The sequence below is a fragment of the Protopterus annectens genome, chromosome 8.part0 (genome assembly GCF_019279795.1).
Source record: "Protopterus annectens isolate FY-2018-M chromosome 8.part0, PAN1.0, whole genome shotgun sequence".
In the NCBI taxonomy this organism is placed as follows: domain Eukaryota; kingdom Metazoa; phylum Chordata; order Ceratodontiformes; family Protopteridae; genus Protopterus; species Protopterus annectens.
In genome coordinates this window covers 1816322063-1816347046 of record NC_056741.1, presented here as the reverse complement: position 1 = coordinate 1816347046, position 24984 = coordinate 1816322063, and the positions used below count along the sequence as shown (strand labels likewise).

The following is a 24984-nucleotide window of genomic DNA, read 5'->3' as shown; positions in this document are numbered from 1 at the left end:
ATATGCATTGCTCTTCTTGAATCAAAGGCTCAAAAATTGGCTGAAGGTTTTCTCTTTCTCTCTTCCAGTGCCTGGCACACCATTTCCCAGATAGGTTACTCCTGCATTCATCTGCATTTTTTAAATATAGCCAAACAGTCCACTTATGCTGTACTGATGAGGTCAGCAAATTACTCATGAAGTCATCAAAAAGGCCAAAACATGCATTTCTAGTAGGGTTTGGCTTTATCGGCCTCGATTTACCCCAAAAGACGTAAAGACTTAAAAAGTAAAAACTCAGAGGTATTCAGAAGCCATGTAGCTGAAACACTATGTCCTTAAGGGGTCATTTGCAGTTTTTATTCAATGGTCTTGCCTGTGTGACTGTTTCACCTTTTGGCTTAGATGCTTTCCTAAAACTGGAGATCACTTCCATGGTTTGCCAATCTCGAGGTAGTGTTGCAACTTTTCCCACAAAACTGTAATGGCATGTTAAGCATGAGAACCTAACAAAGTCCATTACCTTCAGAATTTTAGGATGGATGTCATCACAGCAGAGCTGCTTACTCACTGCACTGGTCTCACATACCAAAACAGATCTAATTCCACCATCTGCTTCAGTACTGCTCCCTCAGAGGAAACCATGCATACCACACTCAATAGTTCTTCAAAATGATCTTCCCAAATTTCAACAATGTAGTTAATCAGTGTCAGTGGTTTTCTGCCATTACAGAAGACAGCCTGGATAATATCCCACCTCCTCTGCCTGGACTGCTGGATGGTTAACCAGAACCTACGTGGGGCTGTGTAAAGGACATACTCTATGGACCTGCAAAACTCTTCCCACAATTGGGTCTTCACTTCAGTTATTAACGCACTTGCTGCTTTCCATCTGTTGTCAGTACAGACTGGCCAAATCTGGAGCCCCCAATCACTATATGGAAAACCTCTAACATGACAGCTTCTCCAACAGCTGTTCTATACTAGATGGTTCCAGAGTGATTGCCATGATAGTATGTACACATGGATTTGGAGAATGCATACAACAGTTAAACAAAGAATATCTTCTGAGAAGTGTTACACCAGTAAGGTGGTCCCAGGAGCCCTGCTGAATGTCATTCCCTTGAGTCCCAGGGGCCCTGTGGAATGCCATTGCCTTGGGTCCCAGGAGCCCTGATGAATGCCATTGCCTCAGGTCCCAGGAGCCCTGTGGAATGTCAGTCTCTCCTTGTACATAAGACGTTAGTGTGTTTGACTTTAAAGACAGATATTCCAAGGACTTCAATGAATTCAGAGGCAGGCTGTGAACCATTTTCTCACTATAAAACAGAATGAGCTTCATGTATACTATGCACAATAATTTCTCACAGTTTAAAACTTCAATCACACTTCATATAAACTTAAAGTATGGTAAATGCATGAAACCTTATCTTACCACCTTCTATACAAGTATTACCTCTCTAAATACAACCATTCACCACCAATTATAACTAGTGCCATACGCCTCTTTCTGCTTACTTTTGGTCAGGCCTGGATAAATTTTAAACAATTTGTAGAAAATACCCAACTTGTCATTGTATATTTAAAACTGTAAAGTAAAACTTCACAATAGCGTGTCAGCAACTAGAGAATTAAGTAACAGATGAACGCTAAATATACTGGATTCCTTAGAAGAAATACGGCGCCAACAAGCTATAATACCACAGGTTTAATATATAAAGTAAAATAAATGCTTCAGATTTAGCGCTTTCATCCACTGTAATGTGGACTTCCTCAGAATGTTTTAAATTAATCAATCAACCACTTAAATACAACTTTAGGAACCAAAATTACTGAATTCCTTTTGGTCAGGCCTGGATAAATTCTAAACAATTTGTAGAAAATACCCAGCTTCTCATTGTATATTTAAAGCTGTTTGTACATTGGTGTCATATCACTTCTGGCAGTATGTTTTCATACCAACTCTGCACTGTTCATTTTGTTGTGTTATATAAACTTTGAGTTTGACCAGAGTCTGATAACACTGCCACTCTTGAATTCTGTTTACTGCTTTCTGCCTTTAAGTTTTCTTACTCAGGTGACATCAGTAAGTGGACAAGCTGAATACAGTAGCTAATCTGATTAAAAATGTAATGAATGCAACTGACATGATACAGCTCTCATCCACTAGATTTACCCTACACATCACTGACTATACTTACATCAAGTGGCTTTTCAGTGTGTTGCTTTGATCACAGTTGGTTGAAACTGCTTGAAATTTGTGTTTGTATGAGATGGTGCATAGCAGAAGACATTTTCACTTTTCCACAATGTTGTGTAATCATGGAGATGGTGTATATAAGTAAGGGGGTGTTAGTCCATCACATGAAGGTGGTGGTTCAGGAGGGGGCTTGCCCTCTGCATATAGGCTTTTTAGTTTTAAAAGCTACTCTTCATGATTTAAGGAATCTGATATGTATGATATAAGACAGGTAAACAAATCTAATTAATTTCTTGTGCTGCTGTCAGTATCTTACAGCTGACTGTAAGCAGGCTCTTCTTTGGTAAAAATGGCTTTAGTCCAGCTCCAGCCTCAACACACACACCTAGATCACTCCCTCGTACTTGGCATCTTTGGTGCAGAGTTCAGACACAACTGACAAGCTGGACCACCTGTAAAATGCAGAATTGTTTGAAGCAGCCCTAGTATCGGTCCTGTTTCAGATATTTTATTTTGTTGGCTGCAAAAGTAAATACTTCTGCACATTCAGCAAAATAACTAATGAAATAATAAAAAGGCATCTGAAAAGCAGCTATACCCTTGAAGTTAATACCATCTCATATCAAGTCAGTACTATTTTGACATTTTGCCAAGTGTACAATTCTTTTGAGAACTGGAGCTTTTATAATCAGTTTCTACATTTTTACAAGTCAATATTTCAAATGACTTCAAAATTTACAAAAAAATGCTGAAAGCCTCTATTGATCTCGAACACTGATCACACATTCAAAATGTTCCATTCCTCTGATGTGATCTTTCTGCTGTGATCTTGTGATGTTGTGTTGGGTTCTCTGCACTCATGATGTCAAGTCACTCAAATGCTTTTCTTTTAAAAGTGTCTCCACAATTTTTTTTCAGCCACTGAGTTTGGGTAGATCACCTAGTAGTTTTCTGATGGACTTTTTTTTAATTTAGATGGTTGTAAACTGCAAATGACGGTATAAAACTGTAATATTTAGGTAGCTCACCATCCTTTAATGGCCTGTTAACAATGTTAACGGTGCCACAAGCCATCACTTGAGCTCTCTGAGAAATCTAAGGTGAAGCCCTACAAGCTAACTACATCTAACATTTTAGTTTTTCGGTATGGCAGGTAATGCACTTGAAGTACAATGACAACAGTCAGTACCAATCTCTGTAATGGCTACATGCTTACACTGTTAGGGTGTGTAAGACTTGGTAAGGATTTTTTAAAGAAAGAGGTCATTATCAGTTCATAGTTAAGTACTAGGCAATCAGCCTGCAGACCATTACAAGCCTAACTAAAAAAAAAAAATATTCAAAATTTCCCTCTAGTCTCAAGGAGGGCAAGACAAGTTAAGCCATGGGAGAATTTGAGGCTGCCCATCCAATTGTCTAGGTTTACCTTGGAAGGTGGTAAGGGTAGGTTAACTCATTTTCACTATTTGCAGCATTTTAGACAGAATGTTAGCATATAATAGTACACCACAAAGTTTTATTTTGCAAAGTAGATCTTCCATGTACAACACATTTACTGCAGATAATGAGAGTTTGGAATTCTCTAAGAAATGTGCAAATATACTACAAGCATAAAATGGTGTGACAGAAAGCAAAGATCACCCTGGAGGTTACAGATTTTAGAATAACATTTTCTCTAAGATATTCTGTAGTGAAGCCATATGTCTTATCTGGAACTGGGGTTGGTTGATTTTTCTGAATGGGTACATGAGATGCTTTATACCAGAGCAGAACATTTTTAGGTTATTTTGCTGTAAACCAATGGACAATACAAAAGAACCCAATCTTACTTTTCTAAATAGACATCCTGCTCTTATTGCTAGCGGTCTTACACATTTAATGTGTAGTTTATTACTGCAACAGAGCTGTACTCTGTAGGTCCCATCAACAAAATGCACTTCTTCAAAAAAACCTGCTCTGCAATTTAAGGTACAGATTTTTTATTTACGGAAAGTGTTCTCAAGTGGTCAACGTTTTTTATGATCTGTAACAGTGCATTACTAAAGTAGTCTATCGCTACAGCAGAATGAGACAACAGTGGTTTCCAGTTTGTAAGGAGAGCTGCAGAGGTGGAGAGATTCAGTTTTATCACTTCTGGCATCAGTTATAAGTGACCTGGGGACATTTGCATTGTAATGATCACTAACTGGATAACAGTCTCGGAGAAGATCCAGTTATGTTCCAGCTTCAGAGCCATCAGTAGGGTGTTGCAAACATCCAGTGCATTATTGTTTTTGTGGTGCATTAGTTTTAATTATCAGCTATAGTATGCCAAACAAATTTAAAGCTGGATTGGTACATTTACTTTGTCATATTAAACTTTGATATTCACCTATTATTACTGGTTATTTTTATGGATATGGAGAATTTGTGCAGAACAGCAGACATACTTCCAAGCTATTCACCTGTGAGAAAGTAGTCATTTTTCTGAATTATGTCGTGTGACAGACTGTGGCTACAGGGATAACAGGCTAGTGACTTTGAGATACATGAGTTTTGTGATAGTTTCTGATGTGGATGAGTGTACTGAACTACCTGATTGTCAGAACTGATGTTTCAGATTCCCAGTGGTCAGACATTATGGGCTGTACTGAAAATGAAAGAGCTGATGTTCATGAGATGGTGATGAATTTTGTTTTAGGTATTAAACATTTGGATAAATAATTCAGTTACTGGTTCAAGGTTAACAGCAGTGACTGGCTAAATCAAGTGCATGCATTACGATCATAATAGTGGTGGGGAATGTGAGCTTTTGGAGGATGCATAGAGGCAGACTAATGCTATAGCAAGTGAGAAACATGGGCATCACAGGCTACAGATGAAGACATGATAGCTGCTTCATACCATAGCAAGAAATGGGTAGATAGGACTCCCACTAAACAGTTACCAGATCACCACCACATATAACAAACACCAAACTTTTAAAAGATCTAAATAAACATTTGAATACATAAGGCTCCCTCTTATTAATTACTTAAAACAACAAAGCTAATGATTAATTTGAAAGTTTGGTGTTTATTTTTATTTGTATATATTGGATTTATATAAAATACATGATACTTTGGAAGGGAATCTCTAGACTTAGTTGGCTTACTTGGATGGCACAATATGGAAACATATTCAATTTTTTTTTTTTTTTAGAAAACTTTATAAAATTAACTTTTGGAAGGTATCTAAAACTGTATTGATAAGCAAGTTGTTTTTTAAATCCACCCCCAAGCTCCAAAGGTTAGGCCGACTATGACATCAGGGGTGGTTCAGAAAAGTTTTAATCCTCCCCGAAACACCCCTATGATGCCATATGAGGTACCTACCTTGCATCTACCTACTAAAACTCTAATAAATAGCCCTGTTGAAACCACTGTTACTCAGTCTTCTAAGCAGTACCTATCTGCCAGTAAAGGATCTTGTTAACAGAATGGAACCGAGTATTTTTTTTTCTTTTCAATTGGACTGAAGGACCACTGAATTACCTCCCAGAGGGACCTCAAACTGATGAAGCACTGAAACAAGAAGGACACTAGGGCCACGAGAGTAAGAAGCACCTATCAACACAGGGCACATGACCCCCAAAGCATCTCCTCCAATAACGTCGAGTTGATGCCACTTTTCTGGTATTGTAATGTCGGTTAAGTGAGGAAATGACCCATACACCTTGGGAAAGTCCCACCCTCCTAAAGTTTATTCAAGCCTTTCGGTTTGTATGTGATACAATCCGGCCAGGTGAGTTTGAAATTACTACTGTTGAGTTCTTCTGGGCAATTTTAATCCAATTCCAGAGGAACTACAAGGGCCTTACTAAGTTTGCTGTTTCTGGTTACAAAAAATACATCTCTAATAAGTGGAAACTGCAAGGCCCTCCAACATTTTCAGACCTGAACTGCTCAATGGAAAAAATACATTGGCTTAGTCACCAGAGATCCCAAGATGAAGGAAAGAGATTTCACTAAATGGGTTGCTTGGTTTAACTTTGTAAGTAATCACTTAGAAGATTTTATGGACTACTAGTGCATTCACTAGGTTAATCATTTTTTTTTTAATTTTTTTATTTTTTATTTTTTTGCCCATTGGCAGTTGGCCATCAGCTCCCCATGATCAAATGGGCTTTCATTTCTCCTGGGGTGTACTGTTGTTCTGTTTTTTTTTTTTTTAATATATGCAATTCAATAATCCATTTCACTTGTTAATAAAACTTGTTTTCTGAAAAAACAAACAAACATTAGTTTGCCCTACAATGCTTAGCTGGGCTGCTACAACAATCAGTTGTGGCCCCTTACAGGGGTACCACCCTTCTTGGAATTCAAGGAAGTGAATACCAGATGTGGTGCCCTGTCTGTACAGGCAGTAAACTTAAAAAGAAGCTCCATGTGTGGGACGTACCAAGGGTCCTCATCCTTCTTGTCAGATATTAAGATATTCCTGGGGGGAAGGTATCGGGGGGGGGGCACAGGACACACCATAGAGGACCTCATCAGCCTCAGAATTTCCCTGATGGAAACGTCATCCAATGAAACTAGAGGGAAGAGAGGGTACATTCTGCTTACATGTTTCAAGAGCTAAAGGACTTCATTTTCTTCTGAGCTTCATTAAAGGAAAGAGTAAACCTGAGCTTCATTAAAGGAAAGAGTAAACCTCATCTAACACTATCTCCAGTATGAATAATCCACATTTATGATAAGGTAAGGAGTTAAAAGTGCAACAGATGAATGCTAGGGGTTAGGAACATGTAGCCCTACAGAATGGGAAAACACTCACCACTGGTAGTGTTGGGGCAAGAGAGGCTTCCATCAGGGCTAACCCAAACAGTTAAGCAAAACCAATTTAACTGTAAACTGTTTTACTAAAATGAATTTAGAAAAACACACATACATAAACACACACACACACACACACACACACACACACACACACACACACACACACACACACACAGATGCGTATATTGTGTTTACACACACACATAAATGAGTAGTGTCTCAAATATCAAACATTCACTACAGAGAACATTCCAAGAGTGATCACTTTAGAACAAAACTAAAGTGATCAAAAATGCAAACACAAAAAACTTTTTTTATTTTATTGCAGGCTATAAACCCCCCTGAGCCCCTAACACCCCCCTTCTAATTACATATACTAAAGCTGGGGTCAGACAGCAGGGTAAGGGCAAATTTCCTTACCCAGCTGCACAATTATCCCATACAAAAGACTGCTGTCAAAAACTAAATTTGAATAAATGTTCCTTCAAATGAGCACATCCTTGCATAAGCAAAGACCTCAGTGTCATCAGAAAAACAAAGTGGAAGGGAGGGGGCACTCTGCTATATGCATGGGATGAAAAGACATGTCAGGCTTTATATAGAATTAATAGAGGTCGACTTCCATCTACTTCGCTAATGTTAGCCTGTAATACCCTAAGTAATTAAAAAAAAATCAGTGTTTTCTAACAGTTCTAATTACCTGAAATTGTCAGATTTATGACCCGCCACCAAACCCATATTTATCTGTATGACATAATCAGTAAATTAAAATGGATGACTGCTAACGCTAACAAGGCATACATTAATTTTACATTTACACCGACTATTTCACAGTCAAAATTCCTCCTCTTGTATCTGAGGTTCTTCAGTCGAGTGATCATTTTCAGGGGCACCGATTTTCCTTTTTTTCTACAGAAAAAAATACAAGTAAATTACACTTTTGGACTGTCCCATTATTGAAGAAAACATAGGGTTTTACAGAATTTGGAATTTTAAGCCACAGGACTCATTCACCACAACTTGTACATCATCTCATCTTTATGACTAATAATAATGTCGGGTTGCCTTACTGGGTGTTCTGTAACTGGAATGAATTTTTATTTTGTGCCCATGTGCGCACGCACAGACACACACACATACACACATTTTATATATATATATATATATATATATATATATATATATATATATATATATATGTATGTATGGATCCCAATCAGATGATACAAACTTCATATGACTGAGACCATAAGACTGAAATTTCAAAATACTGAAAAATCATTTGACTGAAACTCATAACATGAAATCTTACAATGCTAAATTTCAACATACTAAATTGTAAAATGGACGATGTTTAACCAGAATAGGTGGGGGGCTATGGCCCCCACACGCCCCTAACTATATATACTAACTCCAGGATCGCACTACAGTGGGGAAAAGGGCATATACCTTTTCCCCACTGTACTGTACTGCGATCCTGGAGTTAGTATATATTGTTAGGTGGGATGTGGGGAGCACAGCTCCCCACATTGGGGGGTGTGGAGGTGTAGCCCACCACTTATTCTGGTTTTATATTGTCCACTTTACAATTCAGTATGTTGAAATTTAGCATTGTAAGATGTCAGTATTATGGGTTTCAGTCAAGTGATTGATTTTTCAGTATTCTGAAATTTCATTCTGATGGTCTCAGTCAAATGAAGTTTTTATCATCTGATAGGTATTGATATATATATATATATATATATATATATATATATATATATATATATATATATATATCGTGTGTGTGCACGCAAGTGTGTGTAAGCAGTAGCATACTTTGGGCATTGGTGAAGAGGGCAACTGCCCCAGATGCAAAGTATTAGGGGACACAATCAGCCATTATCATGATGCTCTTTAGTGCATACTAGCTTTTAAAAGCTGGTACACTAGACTCCCTCTTATGCGGTCTCGCTGGGACCGGACCCTAGGCTGGATAAACAAATGTCTGGTAAACTAGAAAAAGCATACAAAACAGCATTTATAGGTTATAAATCAGTTAGAATAACAGGATTTGTTTCAGTATGTATTTTTCTAATGAATATGAAGTCTAAAACTCAAACATCATTATTTAGCAAAGAGGAGGTAGAGGTGTTGTTCTTCTCTGTTGTCTTTTACTAGGGCTACAGCAGAAATTTGATTGCCAGTTAAAAAGGAGGCTGGCTAAAGAGAGGCCAGATAACAGGGAGTCTACTGTATTGCATTTATGGTGAATTTTTACTGCTATAATGGTCAGTGTGTGGTCTGAACTGCAGCAAACTTTCTTTTTTTTCTTTTTTTGGTGCAGCGGTAGCATTGTTGCCCACAGCAGGAGGTTCTCCTGTTCGATTCTCGGCTGGAGTGCCTTCTATGTGGAGTCTGCATGCCGTCCCCACGGTCAAGTGGCATTCGAAAGACATGTGTGAATGGGCATGCCTTCACTGAAGGTTGGGCGTCGGCTGGCAACTCGGCACCATAAAAATCTACTGCCAATCATTAGTGGACCGGAGGTCTGCTTTGGTGACCCCTAACCGGGAAAAGCCAAAAAGAATTAGAACCTGAGTACTAAAGTGCTCCATAAAGGGTATAAACTGTAGCAACTACATTCAAAATTTGTAGCAAGCAATTAGCAATTTGTTACAGCTTAAAAGTTAAAAAAAAATTCTTTTTTTTCCCTTACCTAAAACCTTACTACTGCCTCCAGGCACTCTGTGCAGGGTTATAATCTGTAGCAAGCAGTTTGTTATACTTTAAAAGAAAAAAATATATTTTTTAAGTAAAGTCTGTTGAAGGAGGGTAGAGTGTAGATTCAGGACCTGGTTGTCTTCTGTCTTTCAGAAGCTCCAGGTACTTGTTTATGGATGTTTTTTCTCCTGCTCTTCCATTGAAGACATGAGGCAGGAAGGAAGAAGAGAGTATCTGGCCACCTGGTTGGTGTGCCAGTACAAGGAGTGGACCTTTTTTCAAATGAAAATCTGGGGATGCAGGAAGCCACTATAGAGAGTAGCCCCAGGTGATAAAGCTAGTTACACCTCTGCATATAAGCATTGGTGTATTATAATGAAATCAGGTTAATGACAGGAAATGACACTTAAAAAAAATCATAGTTTTAATTCCCTTGTTAATGACAGGAAATGACACTTAAATATCATGGGTTAGTTCCCATATTTCAACTCATGGAAATATAATTTTGCTTTTTGAGAACCATAAATCAATATATCTGATATTTTTAGTGACAAACTTTTGAGGTCTTTCTTATCAGGGTATAGAGGAGTAACTTCATATGACCCAGATGCGATACATTTAGCTATTAAATGGGCTAAAACAGAATGATTGTCTGATTACTATTGTTACATGGCAGGCAAATGACAGTTGTCGAAGGTGATACCAAGATCCTGGATGACTGTATCAGTCTGGAATGGAGTGTTATCTATACTCTAAGCTACTGCTGAGATCTGCTTTTCAAAGGTGACAATGATATATTTCCTTGCATTTAATTTAAGCCTGTTTGCAATACACCACTGATCTGTATTAGCCCTTACTGCAGCAACACAGTGTTGAGTACTGAGCAAAGAACAATACCTAGTCCTGTGTGGGTCTATATTATAGTATCGGTTTTTAAACTTTGAATGCTATAATATCGACCTGTTTTGTCAAAAACTCAAAATAGCGAAGCCACGGAACTTTGAAATCTTACCTAGGGTAAGATTTTGGTTGTCTGTTCTATGGCTTCGCTATTTACTCTACTGTGGTGGGAAGGTTATGGACCGGGGTAAGGTAAGTATGTGAACGGAGGTTACAGACCGGGTTAAGGTAAGTGTGGGAACAGATCGGGGTAAGGTGAGTGTGCGATAGTTAGGGACATTACGGTTAGGGAGCAGGTAAGGTGAGTGTGCGATAGGGAATTTAGGGTTAGGGAGCAGGTAAGGTGAGTGTGTGGTAGCTAGGGGCTTTAGGGTTAGGAAGCAGGTAAGGTGAGTGTGCAGTAGTTAGGGACTTCAGGGTTAGGGTTGGTTTAAGGTGAGTGGATAGGTAGTAGTGTAGGGTTAGAATTATGGTTTTGTTAAGTGCATGTGTGTGGTTTATTTATTTTGGTGTGCTTGTATTGTGTGTTTGTGTTTCGAAACAGTGAATTTTTTCCCTGGGAAAAAATTTGCTGTTCTGTATGTTCGATATTTTGTAGTTTAGATATTGTATGTATGATGAAATAGCATTTGCTATTTAAATTGTATGATACGGTAATATAAACGCTCCTGAGCAAATTTATTTAACTTGTACTTCTAGGTTTCTAGTTTAGAGATTTAACTAGATGCTGAAAAGAAGGGGTCCTAGTTTTGAGACCTGAGGAATGCCATTTGTCACTTTTTTGCTTTCTGATGTAGCGCCTACTATTTCAACTACATGGGTGCTGTCAGTCACTTTGTTTATCCATCTGACAATATGAGGATCTACGATTAGGTCTTTAAGCCTATTTAAATTCCAACATGGGGAATAGTGCCACAGGCTTTGTCCAGACTCAGTTATATTACATGAAATGCAATAGCCACTATTTACTGCTTTAGAGACTTTCTAGAAGAAGTTTGTTAAAGTAAGTGGACATCCTCTCCTTTGACAAAACCATATTGCTGTAGCTCTAATGAAATAACATTTTTTTATATTGGAGCTTATTAAATTATATATAATAAGTGCCATAGCTTTCCAAATTAGGCTTGTTAGGCTGATGAGTCTATAGTTCCTGGGATCGGAGAATGGCCTCCTCTTTTTATGGAGTGGTATAATGACAACCATTTTCTTAACTTCTGGAACATACAAATGGGGCTATACTTAAAATACATAATTTTAGGAGGGGTTCAGAGAAGATATGCCTGCCACTGCTGATTAAGCAACCAGTTATACTGCTGGGACCAAGAGCATTAGAACATGATCTGTCATAATATTGGAGGAGGAAGGGATTGAATAATTTGTGGAACTTCAATGACTACTTCTAGTGTGAAGCTGGCATTAAATTTATCTGCAATTATATTAGAGATATCTTTAAGGTCAGAGTGGGTAATACTATTATAAATTAACTCAGCAATGATGTGTGTTATTTCTTCATCATTTTATGTAGTTAAAGAAAAAATATATATGGTTACCCTTGGCAGTGGATGCCAGGTTTAATTTAAGTTCTGCTTTGATCTTTCTTATGATAGCTTCAGATTTTTGCTGATCTTTTTGATAGTCTCTAATGTGGGTAGATTTTGATTTACTATATGCCTTAGTGAACTTTTGCCTTTTATTACAGAGATTATTATTGTTGGTGTTCAAGCAAGCTGGTTTACCTTTAAGTTCCATACAGCGGAACCTATCATGGCCCGAGACCTCCAACAACTCCAGTCTGTCTCTGACATGGAGTTTGGCACTTTCAATTTTGTTCTTGGAAGATTTACATACTTCATAAGTATAACCCTGCCCAAACTATCTCAGTCCTTTATTCCCACCTCCAGATACACTGTAATTGTCCAGCTGCTTTTCACCTTCCTCTGTGTTACATGCCAAGGTGTGTACCCCATGGTCTGAATCTGCCTAGCAACCCACCTTGTCAAAGCAAGTCCTCTTAAACTTAGTGTCTGTCCAAAGCAAAGGGGATCTGGAAAGGAGCTAAAAGGAGAAGATAGATCAGTTAACAAATCAAGGACCTCGGTATCAGAATGCCCTTTTCAGGAGAAGACACTCTCTCCTACTCCTACTTAAACAAATGGTGGTGGTGGTCTGCTCTTACTAGTGCGTGAGCAGTGATGAGTTAATGTCAGTTCAGTGTTGGGTGGTAGGTGAAGTGATCCTGAGCACATGAGGTGAGTATGCCACAGGTGGCAGAGAATCATGAGCAGGTAGAAAACCATATTCTCTAACGGTGAACTCCAATATTTAAGATGATAGACTCCAACATATATCAAACAGTATTTGCACATCTAATGAATGGGGAGGCCCTTGGGGAACTACTTAGTGAAAAACAACAGCTAGGGATCTTCTCTGACCTAGCCAGCCAGCCTTCTTTCTCCCATGGGGTGCCAGCCTTCCTTCTCCTAAGGGGTGCCAGCCTTCCTTCTCCTAAGGGGTGTCAGTCTTCCTTCTCCCAAGCGGTGTAAACTCTGTGAGGCTGATATATTGAGGATTAGCAGTGTAATTGGTGTTCATGGCGAGTATTAGCAGTGTAATGGATGTTCAGTTACAGCGAGGGAGGCTGTCACATGTGATTAGCAGTGTAATGGATGTTCAGTTACAGCAAGGGAGGCTATCACATGTCAGTTTCACCACCAAAGGTGGCTTTCCCTGCTGCATCTCTCCTAACCCCCCTTTTCATCAGGCAGCAACAGCATCAAGCTTGTTCCCTCACTAGCCAAGGAAAAGTAGGTGATATACAAGGAAAGAGAAGCCACCTCAACTGTACAGTTTGAAGAGGAAGGCTTTGCCTGATGCCTGGCCTATTTTTGTTTAACTTTTCCTTTTTATTAGACCCTAGTCCTTTTTTGTCTTTCTCATCTTCACCCTGCATCATTTTGTTCAGCTGTCCCAGTACCCCTAACCATTGCTGGGTCTAGCTGCTCCTGTTGACCCTCCCAGACTTCTCGGTGTGAGCTGGGGTTGGTGTGTATCCTAGGGGCATTCGGGGGGGGGAGTGCCAGCAACTGCTTCTGCTTGCTGGGGGAGGTTATGATGGGTCTATATTAGATGACAGAACTTTCAAAAGTTCGACTGTCATATGGTCGACACCATATGATCAAATTTTTGAAAGTTCGAATGTTTTAACAGAGATCTCCATACACTGCAGAATGAGAAAATTTCCCTTTTCTGCACTGTAGTGCAATCTCAGAGTTGGTATATTTAAAGAGGTGGGTGGGGAGCAGCCCCCCATTTGGGGGGTGAAGGGGGCTTGTTCCCCCCTGCTTAAAACATTCAGGTAGGTTATTTGTGTAGTTTATTTTTTTATTAGATTTTCAACTTTTAAAAGTTCGATCATATGGTGTCAACCATATGACAGTCAAAATTTTGAAAGTTCAATTATCTAATACAGACCCAGTTATGACCTACCCGTTTTTCCCTGGGCCCCCACCCCTGTGTTTATCATCACGTCTGAGGACAGCTCCCCTCTGTGGACCATGCCTCCCCTCAGGGAATTTTTCCAGTAAACATCCTCCTCCCTGGATGGGCATGCCCATCCCTCCCTGCTATTTCCTAAGACACCAGTGACTCTAGTCGAACCCAGGACACCTGGCCATTGTTAGAGCTTTATCCCTGTACACTACAGTACTGTCTTATTAGAACAAAGTCCTTTCCTACATGAGAGATCTTTCTGCTGATCAAAGGTCTGACTACTTGTGAAGGGTGCCAGCCCAGCCAGCTAGAATTTTATAAATAATTCTATGTCATTTGTGAATAGTAATATTATTTGTATGCTCGTCTTACAAATGTAAGAAAACTATATGTTCTGTACTGAGCTTCAAGAATGTAACCACAGTGCACCCTGCTGGAAAAGAGCAGAAATGTGTATAAACTACATGCCTATGCAAATGTATGTATTGATGGTAAAGGCTGGAATATACAGAGTTAACTTGCAAACTCTAAGAAAATAAGTAAAGAGCTTTACGATGTGTTGTAAAGTTAGTTTATCTCAGCTAGGAGACAGGATGTCTAGTGCTAGATGTTTCTTTCTATTGCCTTGAGAAAAGATAATTACTAGGTTTCACATGTAAAGTGTTTTGTATTGCTCTGTGACTTCCTAGCAGCTGTACATCTGACAGATACGTATTTTTCAAAGAGACATGTTAAATTTTAAGTTACTGTTGAGGTGACAAGAATGATGTAATCTGAGATAACCCAGCATAAATGTTTGTTAGTAAAAGATCTATCTCAGAGAGAAAATCTGTGCATTTTGTATCTTGGCTTGAACCTGGCCACATCCTCTCACCAGCACTTGCTTTGCTCTGTAAGACTTAGAGCATAGTATTTCTCTTAGCGATAGATAGGAATATAGCAAGATTAGTCCAGATGTTTTCTGTATTTATGTGAGACTGTCCTGCAATGTTGTTTTAAAATATTTCCTGTGATTCTGAACTCTGTAGTCGTTGTGCTGAGTTATTGAGTATTGTCTTGTTCTTTTATTATTTATTATTAAATATATTTAAAAATTTTAATTGCAACTGGGTTGTTAAAGATATTTAAGCTCTTAGAGTACTTGCATATGTATTTGGTGATACTGTATAGGCCACTCCTAAACAGCCTTAAAAGTTCTGGTCACTTACCAGTTGGATAACAGTAACATTACACAGTAGAATTGGTCACCCTTTGGTAAGAGCCTTATAGTACCTGATACGTAATGGTTGGTGGCAGTGATTTCTACCTTATAGTCTGGGCAGAAGGGGCATAGCTAGTGAACTGTACCAGCCTTCCCCAAGAGTGTGTGTGTTTGTATATAAATCAAATCTCAAAGTGTGTGTATGTGTCAGCTACTTGGGCATGGAGATGAAGCACTGGTTGGACAGAGAGGGTGCTGGAGGTTTTGGCTTGACCACTCGGCTGAGATCTGAACCCTACAGCTGTGCCAGTAGGGAGTCTTATTGTGGATCTGGAGAGCGAGAGAGGGAGAAACAAGCACCAGACTGACTGTGATCTCTGTTTCCTCTTAAAGGAAATTGTACTCTACTGTGTGTGTATTTGTCATCCTCCTAATGTACATGTCCTTTACTGGTGTTAGTGGTGAGGATTGAGGCTCCCTGATTATTGGACCACTGCAGAGGCATCACACTACTTTCCAAGGAAAGCATCCTACATGATTTGAAGTAAGTTTTTCTGTTTCAGTTCTTTAACTACATGTTGAGAGGTAAAAGTGCAGACACCTGCAGACAGGTAAAAGTGCAGACACCTGCAGAACTTCTTTTTGTTGAATGCACTCTCAGTCAGAACAAGCAGTAGTGGAGAGAATCACAGCTGAAGATCTGGCAACCTCGGGAATTCACTGAAAAATGTAGGGATTTGGCATTGAATGTGGAAACTTTACAATGATATACATTAAGAAGATTTTTAAGGAGATGGTGCTGAACATGAAAACTTTCCAGGGACATACAATAGGTGCTTTTCATTTGAATTGACTGAGTCGGTCCTAAACAGGATCAAATCTAGAATGAATAACTCTGTCTTAGGTAGTTAAGGGAGTGCAGGGAGCTAAGCACATAGCTTGAAAGGTGCGAGTGGCTTACCCCCACTTTTCCTTGGGCTGTAGATTCAAACCTGTTTGATATAATGTACTGGGTCAATATGGACTTGCCTGAAAGTGAATCACTGGTACATACCTTATTATTCTGTGTGCAGCCTTCTGATTTGTGATATGACATTATGATGTACAATGTCAGAAAATATACACACCACTGAGTGCAGATACTGAACATTTTAACAACCGCCGGAAACCGGGGATACTGGAAGACAAAATCCCTAAAGATACTACAGAGTATGTTGAAAGTCACATCATTTAATGGCAAACACATCTGATACAATGTTCAGTGTTAAGGAATCAAACTTACAGCCTTGAAAGGCCATCAGAAAGTTTGAAATCTAAATATCTACAGTCATACACTCTATTCCCAACCCATGCATCGTTTAAAGGTTTTTAATGTCTCTTGTTTCCTAATCCTAACAAGAATAATGTTCCACCATCTTCCAACTCTGCTATAAAAAAGTTCCTCATAATGTTAGTCTTGTTGGCATTATCAACAATAAAACAATTATTTATTGTAGATAACCACCCCCCCCAATTTGATTCCAGCACGTGTGCCATAATAATCATGTACACATTTACAAACTGTAATCAAAACAACTATGGAAAAAGTTATAGTTAATTGTCTAAAGTGATAGGCCCTCCAATCAGCTGACATAGTCTAATCATCAGAGTTGTTTGATTTGTCTTGTGAAATACTTCTGTACAATCTCCAAGCTGTGCACCTAAGTGCAAGTATAAGCACAAAAAACCAGCACCATATTCCAAAATTGTACATACTGTTTCTATAGATTGGAAGAACCTTCATGTCTCTACTTGTATTAGTTCTGAAAATAATAACATTCTCATAAAAACTTCTAATTATGTCTAATACTTTTATCCTAAAACTAAACCTCGTGTCCATTTTGAAGTCTAAATCCCTAATTACATGCACCTCTCTAAAAAACAGTATCTTTCAGAGCATACAGGTAAGCAGGGATTGTTATCAATAAAGTGCAGGACACTAGATTAAGTTAAACTCCACTGAACTCTATTCAGCATACAAATCAGGTTTATCTGGATATCTTTAAATACTATTTTGAGCATTAACATTAGTGATTATTGAGCCTATTTTAGAATCATCAGTGTATTTACTAAACCATATCTTATTCTTTGTACGAAAACTAGACATATGTCAAACAATACTGGACCCAGCAAGGACCTCCGGAGGAACATCTGAACTAATCATCTGAGTATTGGAGATGGCACTACCATAAAAGCTTGGTTAAATTTTGTGAACGTTGAGAGCAGATTCAGGCACTACAGTGACCTCTAAGTGAACAAAGGAAGTTTGATTCTCCTTAATGATTACAAGACATATATCTTCACAGCAAAGTATCACATATTCCTGTGAATAAAAGACAAACTACTTATATGACCACGCCTAAGTCATCTGAAACCTCAAGCCAAACAGTAATGCACAAAATACAAAATTGCATAATATTTTGTTCTTTACAGGCTCTCACACTAAAGATCTTAGATCCCAAAGGTAGAAGCAATAACCCTTTTTTCCTTTTTCATAGCATTAACAAAACGGAGGCTTCATAAACAAGCTTTTAACTTTAATGCAACAGTTCTAGATGCTTACAAATGCAGCGCTTTCTATAGGGATGCATCAATCTCATGATCATGCATAGCTACCGACATAATGGCAGCAGAGGTTGTGATTAAAACTGGCACCACACAAGACCTGAAGCTGAAAGTTCAGCAAGCTTCGTTTCACAGGCAGAAGTTATATAGACCACTTTCACATTATCTCCTGAAACAGCAAATACAATGGTTTATAGACCATTAGCAAGGTTGTGCATTTCAAGTACATAGTATTGTTTTGTACACACTTAGCTGTGTGAAGGAAATGTGGGAGGAAGGAAAGAATAAAAAAAAAAAAGAAAGAAAAGCAAAAAAATGAGGAAAGGAAGCAAGGTGCAAGGAACTGAGAAGTACAGAGTGGCGGAAATAAGCAGAAAGGAAGAATGCAAACAAAGAAACAAATACCCAAGACTTTAAGTGCATAACTGACAGAAAAAAGTTTACTTCAGGTTACTCTACTGTTAATGACATTCAGCACTGTAGCATTAAGTTAGCTGCATCTCCAAGTCTCATGAAGTTATTAACACCATAACATAGTACATGTACATAAAATAAAAGGCATTCTTACTTGGCTTGTGATGTCCGAAGGCATTGGCGATGGCGGCTTGGAGAACATGGCATCTTGCGAGATGAAACCAGAGTCATGGGAGGAAACACTGGACAGGCGTGTGTTGGCTGAAGCAGGCTGGGCCAAGCTGCGATAGCGATAGGTGGAACTTGGTGAGTGAGTTTGCGAACCACTGGAATGGGATGCACTACTGTTTGTACTGTTAACACTGCTGGGGTGAGGGGAGGAAGGGAAAATGGGGTTAGGATTAGGGTGAAATCATTCCAGAGAGGGTATTTGAAACAGGAGTGAAAAAAGGGTGTCAAATTCATGTCAGTGTTGAAAGTGGAGAGGGGAGAGAGGTAAGTGGTGAAGGATAAGATTGTCAGGTTAAGTGACAGAAGGGATTCAGAAAAAGGAAGACAAGTTTCAGACAGGGTTAAATGCACCCAGAAATATGTGGGTGGCATTATAAACACAAACATGCATATAAATCACTAAGACTGAGATAGACTACTCATTACAGACATGCAAATTTAGCAAAACAAACTTTCCTACTTTACAGACAGTTGCACATATTTAGCACATTCTGCAGTCATCTCTCATTCCTCCTATACAGACTGACTCAGGTTCCACACAAAAGCTCTAAGTACATAACCTGTAACATGCACATGATCACTGTCACTCTAAGTACATAACCTGTAACCTGCACATGATCACTATCACTCTAAGTACATAACCTGTAACCTGCACATGATCACTGCCACTGTAAGTTCATAACCTCTAACCTGCACATGGTCACTGTCACTCTAAGTACATAACCTGTAACCTGCACATGATCACTGTCACTTTGTTGAAGAAAGTAATGCATATGACCCCCTCCATGGCTTGCACAAGGCTTCTATTGGACATTGTGCTAGATTATAACACAAAACAATGGCATTTATGTTGCATAAGGTCACATCCAGCTCTGCACTAGAGTCAACCCTTTTACCGTTTCCACACAATAACTTGCATTATGTTTAAATCCAGGGTCTGCGGTGTATGATACCACCAACTATGGTGAGAACATAACCATTTAAGCTTTATTTTAAAACACAAAGCAAAATTTCATCTCAGTGAGTCATCCCCAAACTTTACACAGTATCAGCATTCAGTATGCATCCATACTCCACAGAATGCCAGATTTCCCCTGTAAATAACTGCAAAAGACTGGCACACAATTTGCACCAAAACCCTGATCAGTTCCAACAGTTCCTCTGTACCCAAACTTCATTCATTCTCAATACATCCATTGTACATAACCCTGTGCAACACCAATACTCGAATACTTCAACTGTACATAACTCTGCACAGCACCAATACTCGAATACTTCTACTGTACATAATCCTGCACAACACCAATACTTGAATTCTTCTGCTGTACATAACCCTGTACAACACCAATACTCGAATACTCCTACTGAACATTAAACCTGCATAACACTAATACTGGAATACTTCTACTGTACGTAACCCTGCATAAAACCAGTACATGTATACTTCCTCAATACATAACCCTGTACAACACCAATCCTCAAATACTTCTACTGTATATAACCCTGTACAATGCCAAATCTCGAATAATTCTACCGTACATAGCCCTGCACAACACCAATACTCAAATACTTCTACTATAAATAACCTTGTACAGCACCAAGACCCAAATACTTCTACTGTACATAACCCTGCACAACAGCAATACTGGAATACTTCTACTGTACATAGCCCTGTACAATACCAAAACTCAAATACTTCTATGATAAATAACCCTGCACAACACCGAGACTCGAATACTTCTACTATAAATAACCCTGCACAACACCAAGACTCAAATACTTCTACTATAAATAACCCTGCACAACACCGAGACTCGAATACTTCTACTATAAATAACCCTGCACAACACCGAGACTCGAATACTTCTACTATAAATAACCCTGCACAACACCAAGACTCAAATACTTCTACTATAAATAACCCTGCACAACACCGAGACTCAAATACTTCTACTATAAATAACCCTGCACAACACCAAGACTCAAATACTTCTACTATAAATAACCCTGCACAACACCGAGACTCGAATACTTCTACTATAAATAACCCTGCACAACACCGAGACTCGAATACTTCTACTATAAATAACCCTGCACAACACCGAGTCTCAAATACTTCTACTATAAATAACCCTGCACAACAGCAATACTGAAATACTTCTACTATAAATAACCCTGCACAACACCGAGACTCGAATACTTCTACTATAAATAACCCTGTACAACACCAAGACTCAAATACTTCTTCTGTACATAACCCTGCACAACAGCAATACTGGAATACTTCTACTGTACATAGCCTTGCACAACACCAATATTTGAATACTTCTACTTTACATAACCCTGCAAAACACCAGTACTCCTATACCTTTTCTGCATCAGCATTTCACTCTACATCCAAACATTGCCAGTCATTAACACTTCATCTAAAAGAAATTTAACAAAATGTTAGCTTTCCTTCCATTTCCAAACTCTGCCCAGTGCTAGTACTGACCAGTTTACCCAGACACTGCACCAAGGTAGTGCTCCCTCTGCTCTCAAATTAGCCACTATTAATACTGTACTCAGACTTTGTGCAATGTCAGCACTTCCCCTAAACACAAACTCTGCCAAAAGCCGGTCTTCTCACTGTGTGCAAACACTGCACAAAGCCCATAATCCCTCAATGACCAAACTCTGCACTCTGCACCAAGTTAATACTTAAAGTGTACTCAAAATATGCCCTCAGTCTGCACCTACACTCTGCCCAAAGTCAACAGTCTGTGTCTGCCCCTATACTCTGCCCAAAGTTGGCAGTCCATGCCTGCACCTATACTCTGCCCAAAGTCAACGGTCAGAGTTTGCACCTATACTTTTCACAAAGTCATTATTCTGAGTCTGCCCCTATACCTTGCCCAGTCAGCAGTTAGCATCAATCTAGGAGCATGCAAAAACTTTAAAACAAAATGAAAAAGAAAACATTTTTTGCAGTGGGGTAAACTCCCCAGTGCCCCCCACACCCCCTACTAATTACATATTTTAACTCTGAAATTGCACAATCCATGGGGAAGGGGCAAATTACCCTGAGATTTCCTATCTACTACTTTTGTTGATAGGTGTTGGCCAACTGTTTGGTCGATGAAATTGTGTCGATTAAACAGATGTTGACAAAAGTTATATTTGACATAAGCAGCACCTTCCACAATAACGACGGTTTGATTTCTAAACAAGTCATAATTGCTTAGGCTTGTCTACAGTGCATGGTTCTTTTTTTTTTTCTGATTTTTTTTAGGATTCTCAACCAGGAGTTTTGTTGTTCACAAGTATCAGTTTTCCTGTCGTCTATTGTTTTTCCTTATGGGAGGAAGATGTCTTATCCCCCTTCTCCCAAGGTTGGAAAACTATTGTGCCCCACTACATGGATCTGTGCATTTACACACACACACACACACACACACACACACACACACACACACACACGCACGCACGCACGCACGCACGCACACACACACACACACACACACACACACACACACACATATCTGTTAATATGCAATACTTCTTTTTATATATAACTTGAATTCTGAACTGATAGATATAGAAAGGGAGAAAATTGTATCTTCACATAAATCTGTAAATTCTGGCAAGCTTTAGATGCAAAATAAGTTAATGCATGAACTCTTGACATCTTACTGAAACACTTGGCTTTAAACTGCAACCAGTCTTTCTCTTTGAATCAAGATAAATTTTTGGAGAAAGGAATGTATAATATCAGCTTGTGTGTCTTATTTGTTTCATGGCAACAGATAAAGGAACATAAGAGAGTAGAAAACCCTAGCTAGAACCTATAACTTTCACACAGTTTCACACTCTTGAAAGATATATCCCATGTGCCTCTAATACAAGAGGTTTGGGAGGTCACTCAGTGGAAGTTCTAGCTTTTCTGGAGTTTTCATTTTGTTTTCACTGATTGTTTTTTCAGTGACCTTCTCACTTATTGTTTTACTTTGTTGTTTGGGATATTTTTGCAGTGACCCTAATGATAATGGACATCAGCTGGGTATAACAGCCCTGTCTTTCTTATGCTTATTGTTTTCAGTGACATTCTCACTTATTGTTTTAGTTTGTTGTTTGGGATATTTTTGCAGTGACCCTAATGATAATGGACATCAGCTGTGTATAACAACCCTGTGTTTCTTATGCTTAGTTAAACACTCTGCTTGTGCTGTGCTGACAAGGTCATAACAAGGCTGAAATATGCATATCCACAACTAGTGGGGTTTGGCTTTATTGGCCTGAAATTGCCCATTAAAACGACGAAACAAGTCATGGGCATTCAGAATCGCCAATTAGCTGAAACGCCTGATGTTCATAAGGGTCATTTGCATATATCCCATGTGCCTCTGATATAAGAGGTTTGGGAGGTCACTCAGTGGAAGTTCTAGCTTTACCGGTGTTTTCATTTTGTTTTTATACTCTTGAAAGATAAAATATTTTGTAGTTAAATCGGTTTAAACTAGGTATCACTACTGTAGTCTTGTATTTTTTTCTCTTGCTAACAGAGCACATATTAAGGAAAAGTAAACAGATTTTATTTTGAAGCTTCCTTTTGAACATCAATGAACTGACAGCCTTAAGTTTCCCTTTGGAGTTGATTACAATATAAAGGCAAGGGTTTATGCTGCAGATCTCTGTACTGACAGCACTGACTATTAAATAACAAAAAGGTTTATTGTTTTCTAAAATATATGTTGATATCTTTTATTATTTACTTATGGTGCATGCAACATGTAATTATTATTTTAGCTTGACCAACCTGCATTTTACAGTTCTAATTTTCCAGAAATACCCCACTACAGGTAGTATGTATAGTGGCAGACCCCCTCGGAGGCAACATTGGGGTGACAGAGATGGAAGCACTACCTCAGTAAGGGGGCACAGGACTGACAAGCAGGTGGGAATAAACTGCACCTTCATTTATCCGTTCATGAAGAGAAGACAAGCATGGCAAAATGGACGATTTAGTAATGAGGGAGTCTGCAAAGAAAGAAATGAGCAAAATGAGGGATGAGGGGGTCTGCAGAGAAAGAAATGAGCAAAATGAGTGATGAGGGGGTCTGCAGAGAAAGAAATGAGCAAAATGAGGAATGAGGGGGTCTGCAGAGAAAGAAATGAGCAAAATGAGTGATGAGGGGGTCTGCAGAGAAAGAAATGAGCAAAATGAGGGATGAGAGGGTCTGCAGAGAAAGAAATGAGCAAAATGAGGGATGAGAGGGTCTGCAGAGAAAGAAATGAGCAAAAGGAGGGATGAGGGGGTCTGCAGAGAAAGAAATGAGCAAAATGAGTGATGAGGGGGTCTGCAGAGAAAGAAATGAGCAAAAGTGGAAGACCCCCCCCCCAAAAATGATTAGGTCAATACCCTCCCTCCTATCCTTCAAAACCATTCTGAAAGACTTCCTAGCCAAAAGCTGTCTCTGTTCTTGCTAAACATTAGGATAAACTACACCCCAAAATGTGGACAAATGTCTCCTCCTACCTTACATCTCCTTATTGTCCTTTCTTCATTCTCTTCCTTACTTCCTATCAAGTTCTCTCCTCTGGCTTTTTCTCTAAATATAAGCCTGCTCTTCTCTCACTTTGTATTATATTAACTTCGCTTTAATTTCTCTATAAAAGGGCTACGTTTTTTTGTAACTGTTAAATTATGGGCATATAACTTGTATCTACTCTTAACCAATGTTTTCATATTATGTCTAATTTGGTCTAATTATTTAAACTGTATTTGTTTTTGCATTATCTTTAAAGACTGTCAAATTATTATTCTTAAAATGTTTTGTAATATTAGAGATTTTCTCCTGGGTCTCTGCTGAAAATGGGCTCCTACCCAGTCAGACTTTCCAGGTAATGAAATGTCAATAAATAAATAAATAATGTGGGGTGAGTTTCCAAAAGTTGGAGGTACCAGTAGAAAGTATTACATCTTGGGAGCAATGTTCCTGTGCACCTCTGGCAAATTCTTGGATAAAATGACTACAAAATATAATGGAACTAGTAGATACAGGAGAATAAATGACTATTTTTGCAGGCAGTTCAAAAGGTTGTTACATATACAGATGTGTGAAACACAGATGTGTCTGTACTGAACAATTAAAATAAAATAAAATGTAACAAAGTGTTTCTGCAGGGTGATTTGACCCTTCCTAGTACTTCCATGGCATAAGGGCTATCCCCCACCCCTTAATCGCAATACATTAATTCTAATGTCAAATTATTTAGAACTAAAGGGAGTATTTTGTTTTGCAGAGAAAATAAAAACAAGTATTCCAAGCATCTCCAAAGTGTAAACACTAATGCATGGATAAACTTTCTTTTCATTTAGCCTTCATTAAATTGAAGAGTTTGATTTTAACTCTGAACATTTTAATTTTAAATTCACAATTATATTAGCCCCATTTCTGACAGATGTCTGTGTCATTTGCTCGGACAGT

General features: G+C 38.7%; 1 protein-coding gene across 8 annotated transcripts in view; it reads right to left on the bottom strand.

The window, feature by feature from the left end:
• MTSS2 (MTSS I-BAR domain containing 2) overlaps positions 1-24984 on the bottom strand; it is a 1242959-nt gene that overhangs the window by 110034 nt on the left and 1107941 nt on the right. For 4 of the 8 annotated variants that reach the window (XM_044081300.1, XM_044081304.1, XM_044081302.1 and 1 more), the window contains one exon: positions 18441-18651. In XM_044081300.1, coding sequence (XP_043937235.1) covers positions 18441-18651 — 211 coding nt within the window. The remainder of the gene's footprint in view (positions 1-18440; positions 18652-24984) is intronic. The other 4 variants (XM_044081301.1, XM_044081303.1, XM_044081306.1 and 1 more) reach the window with 2 other exon arrangements.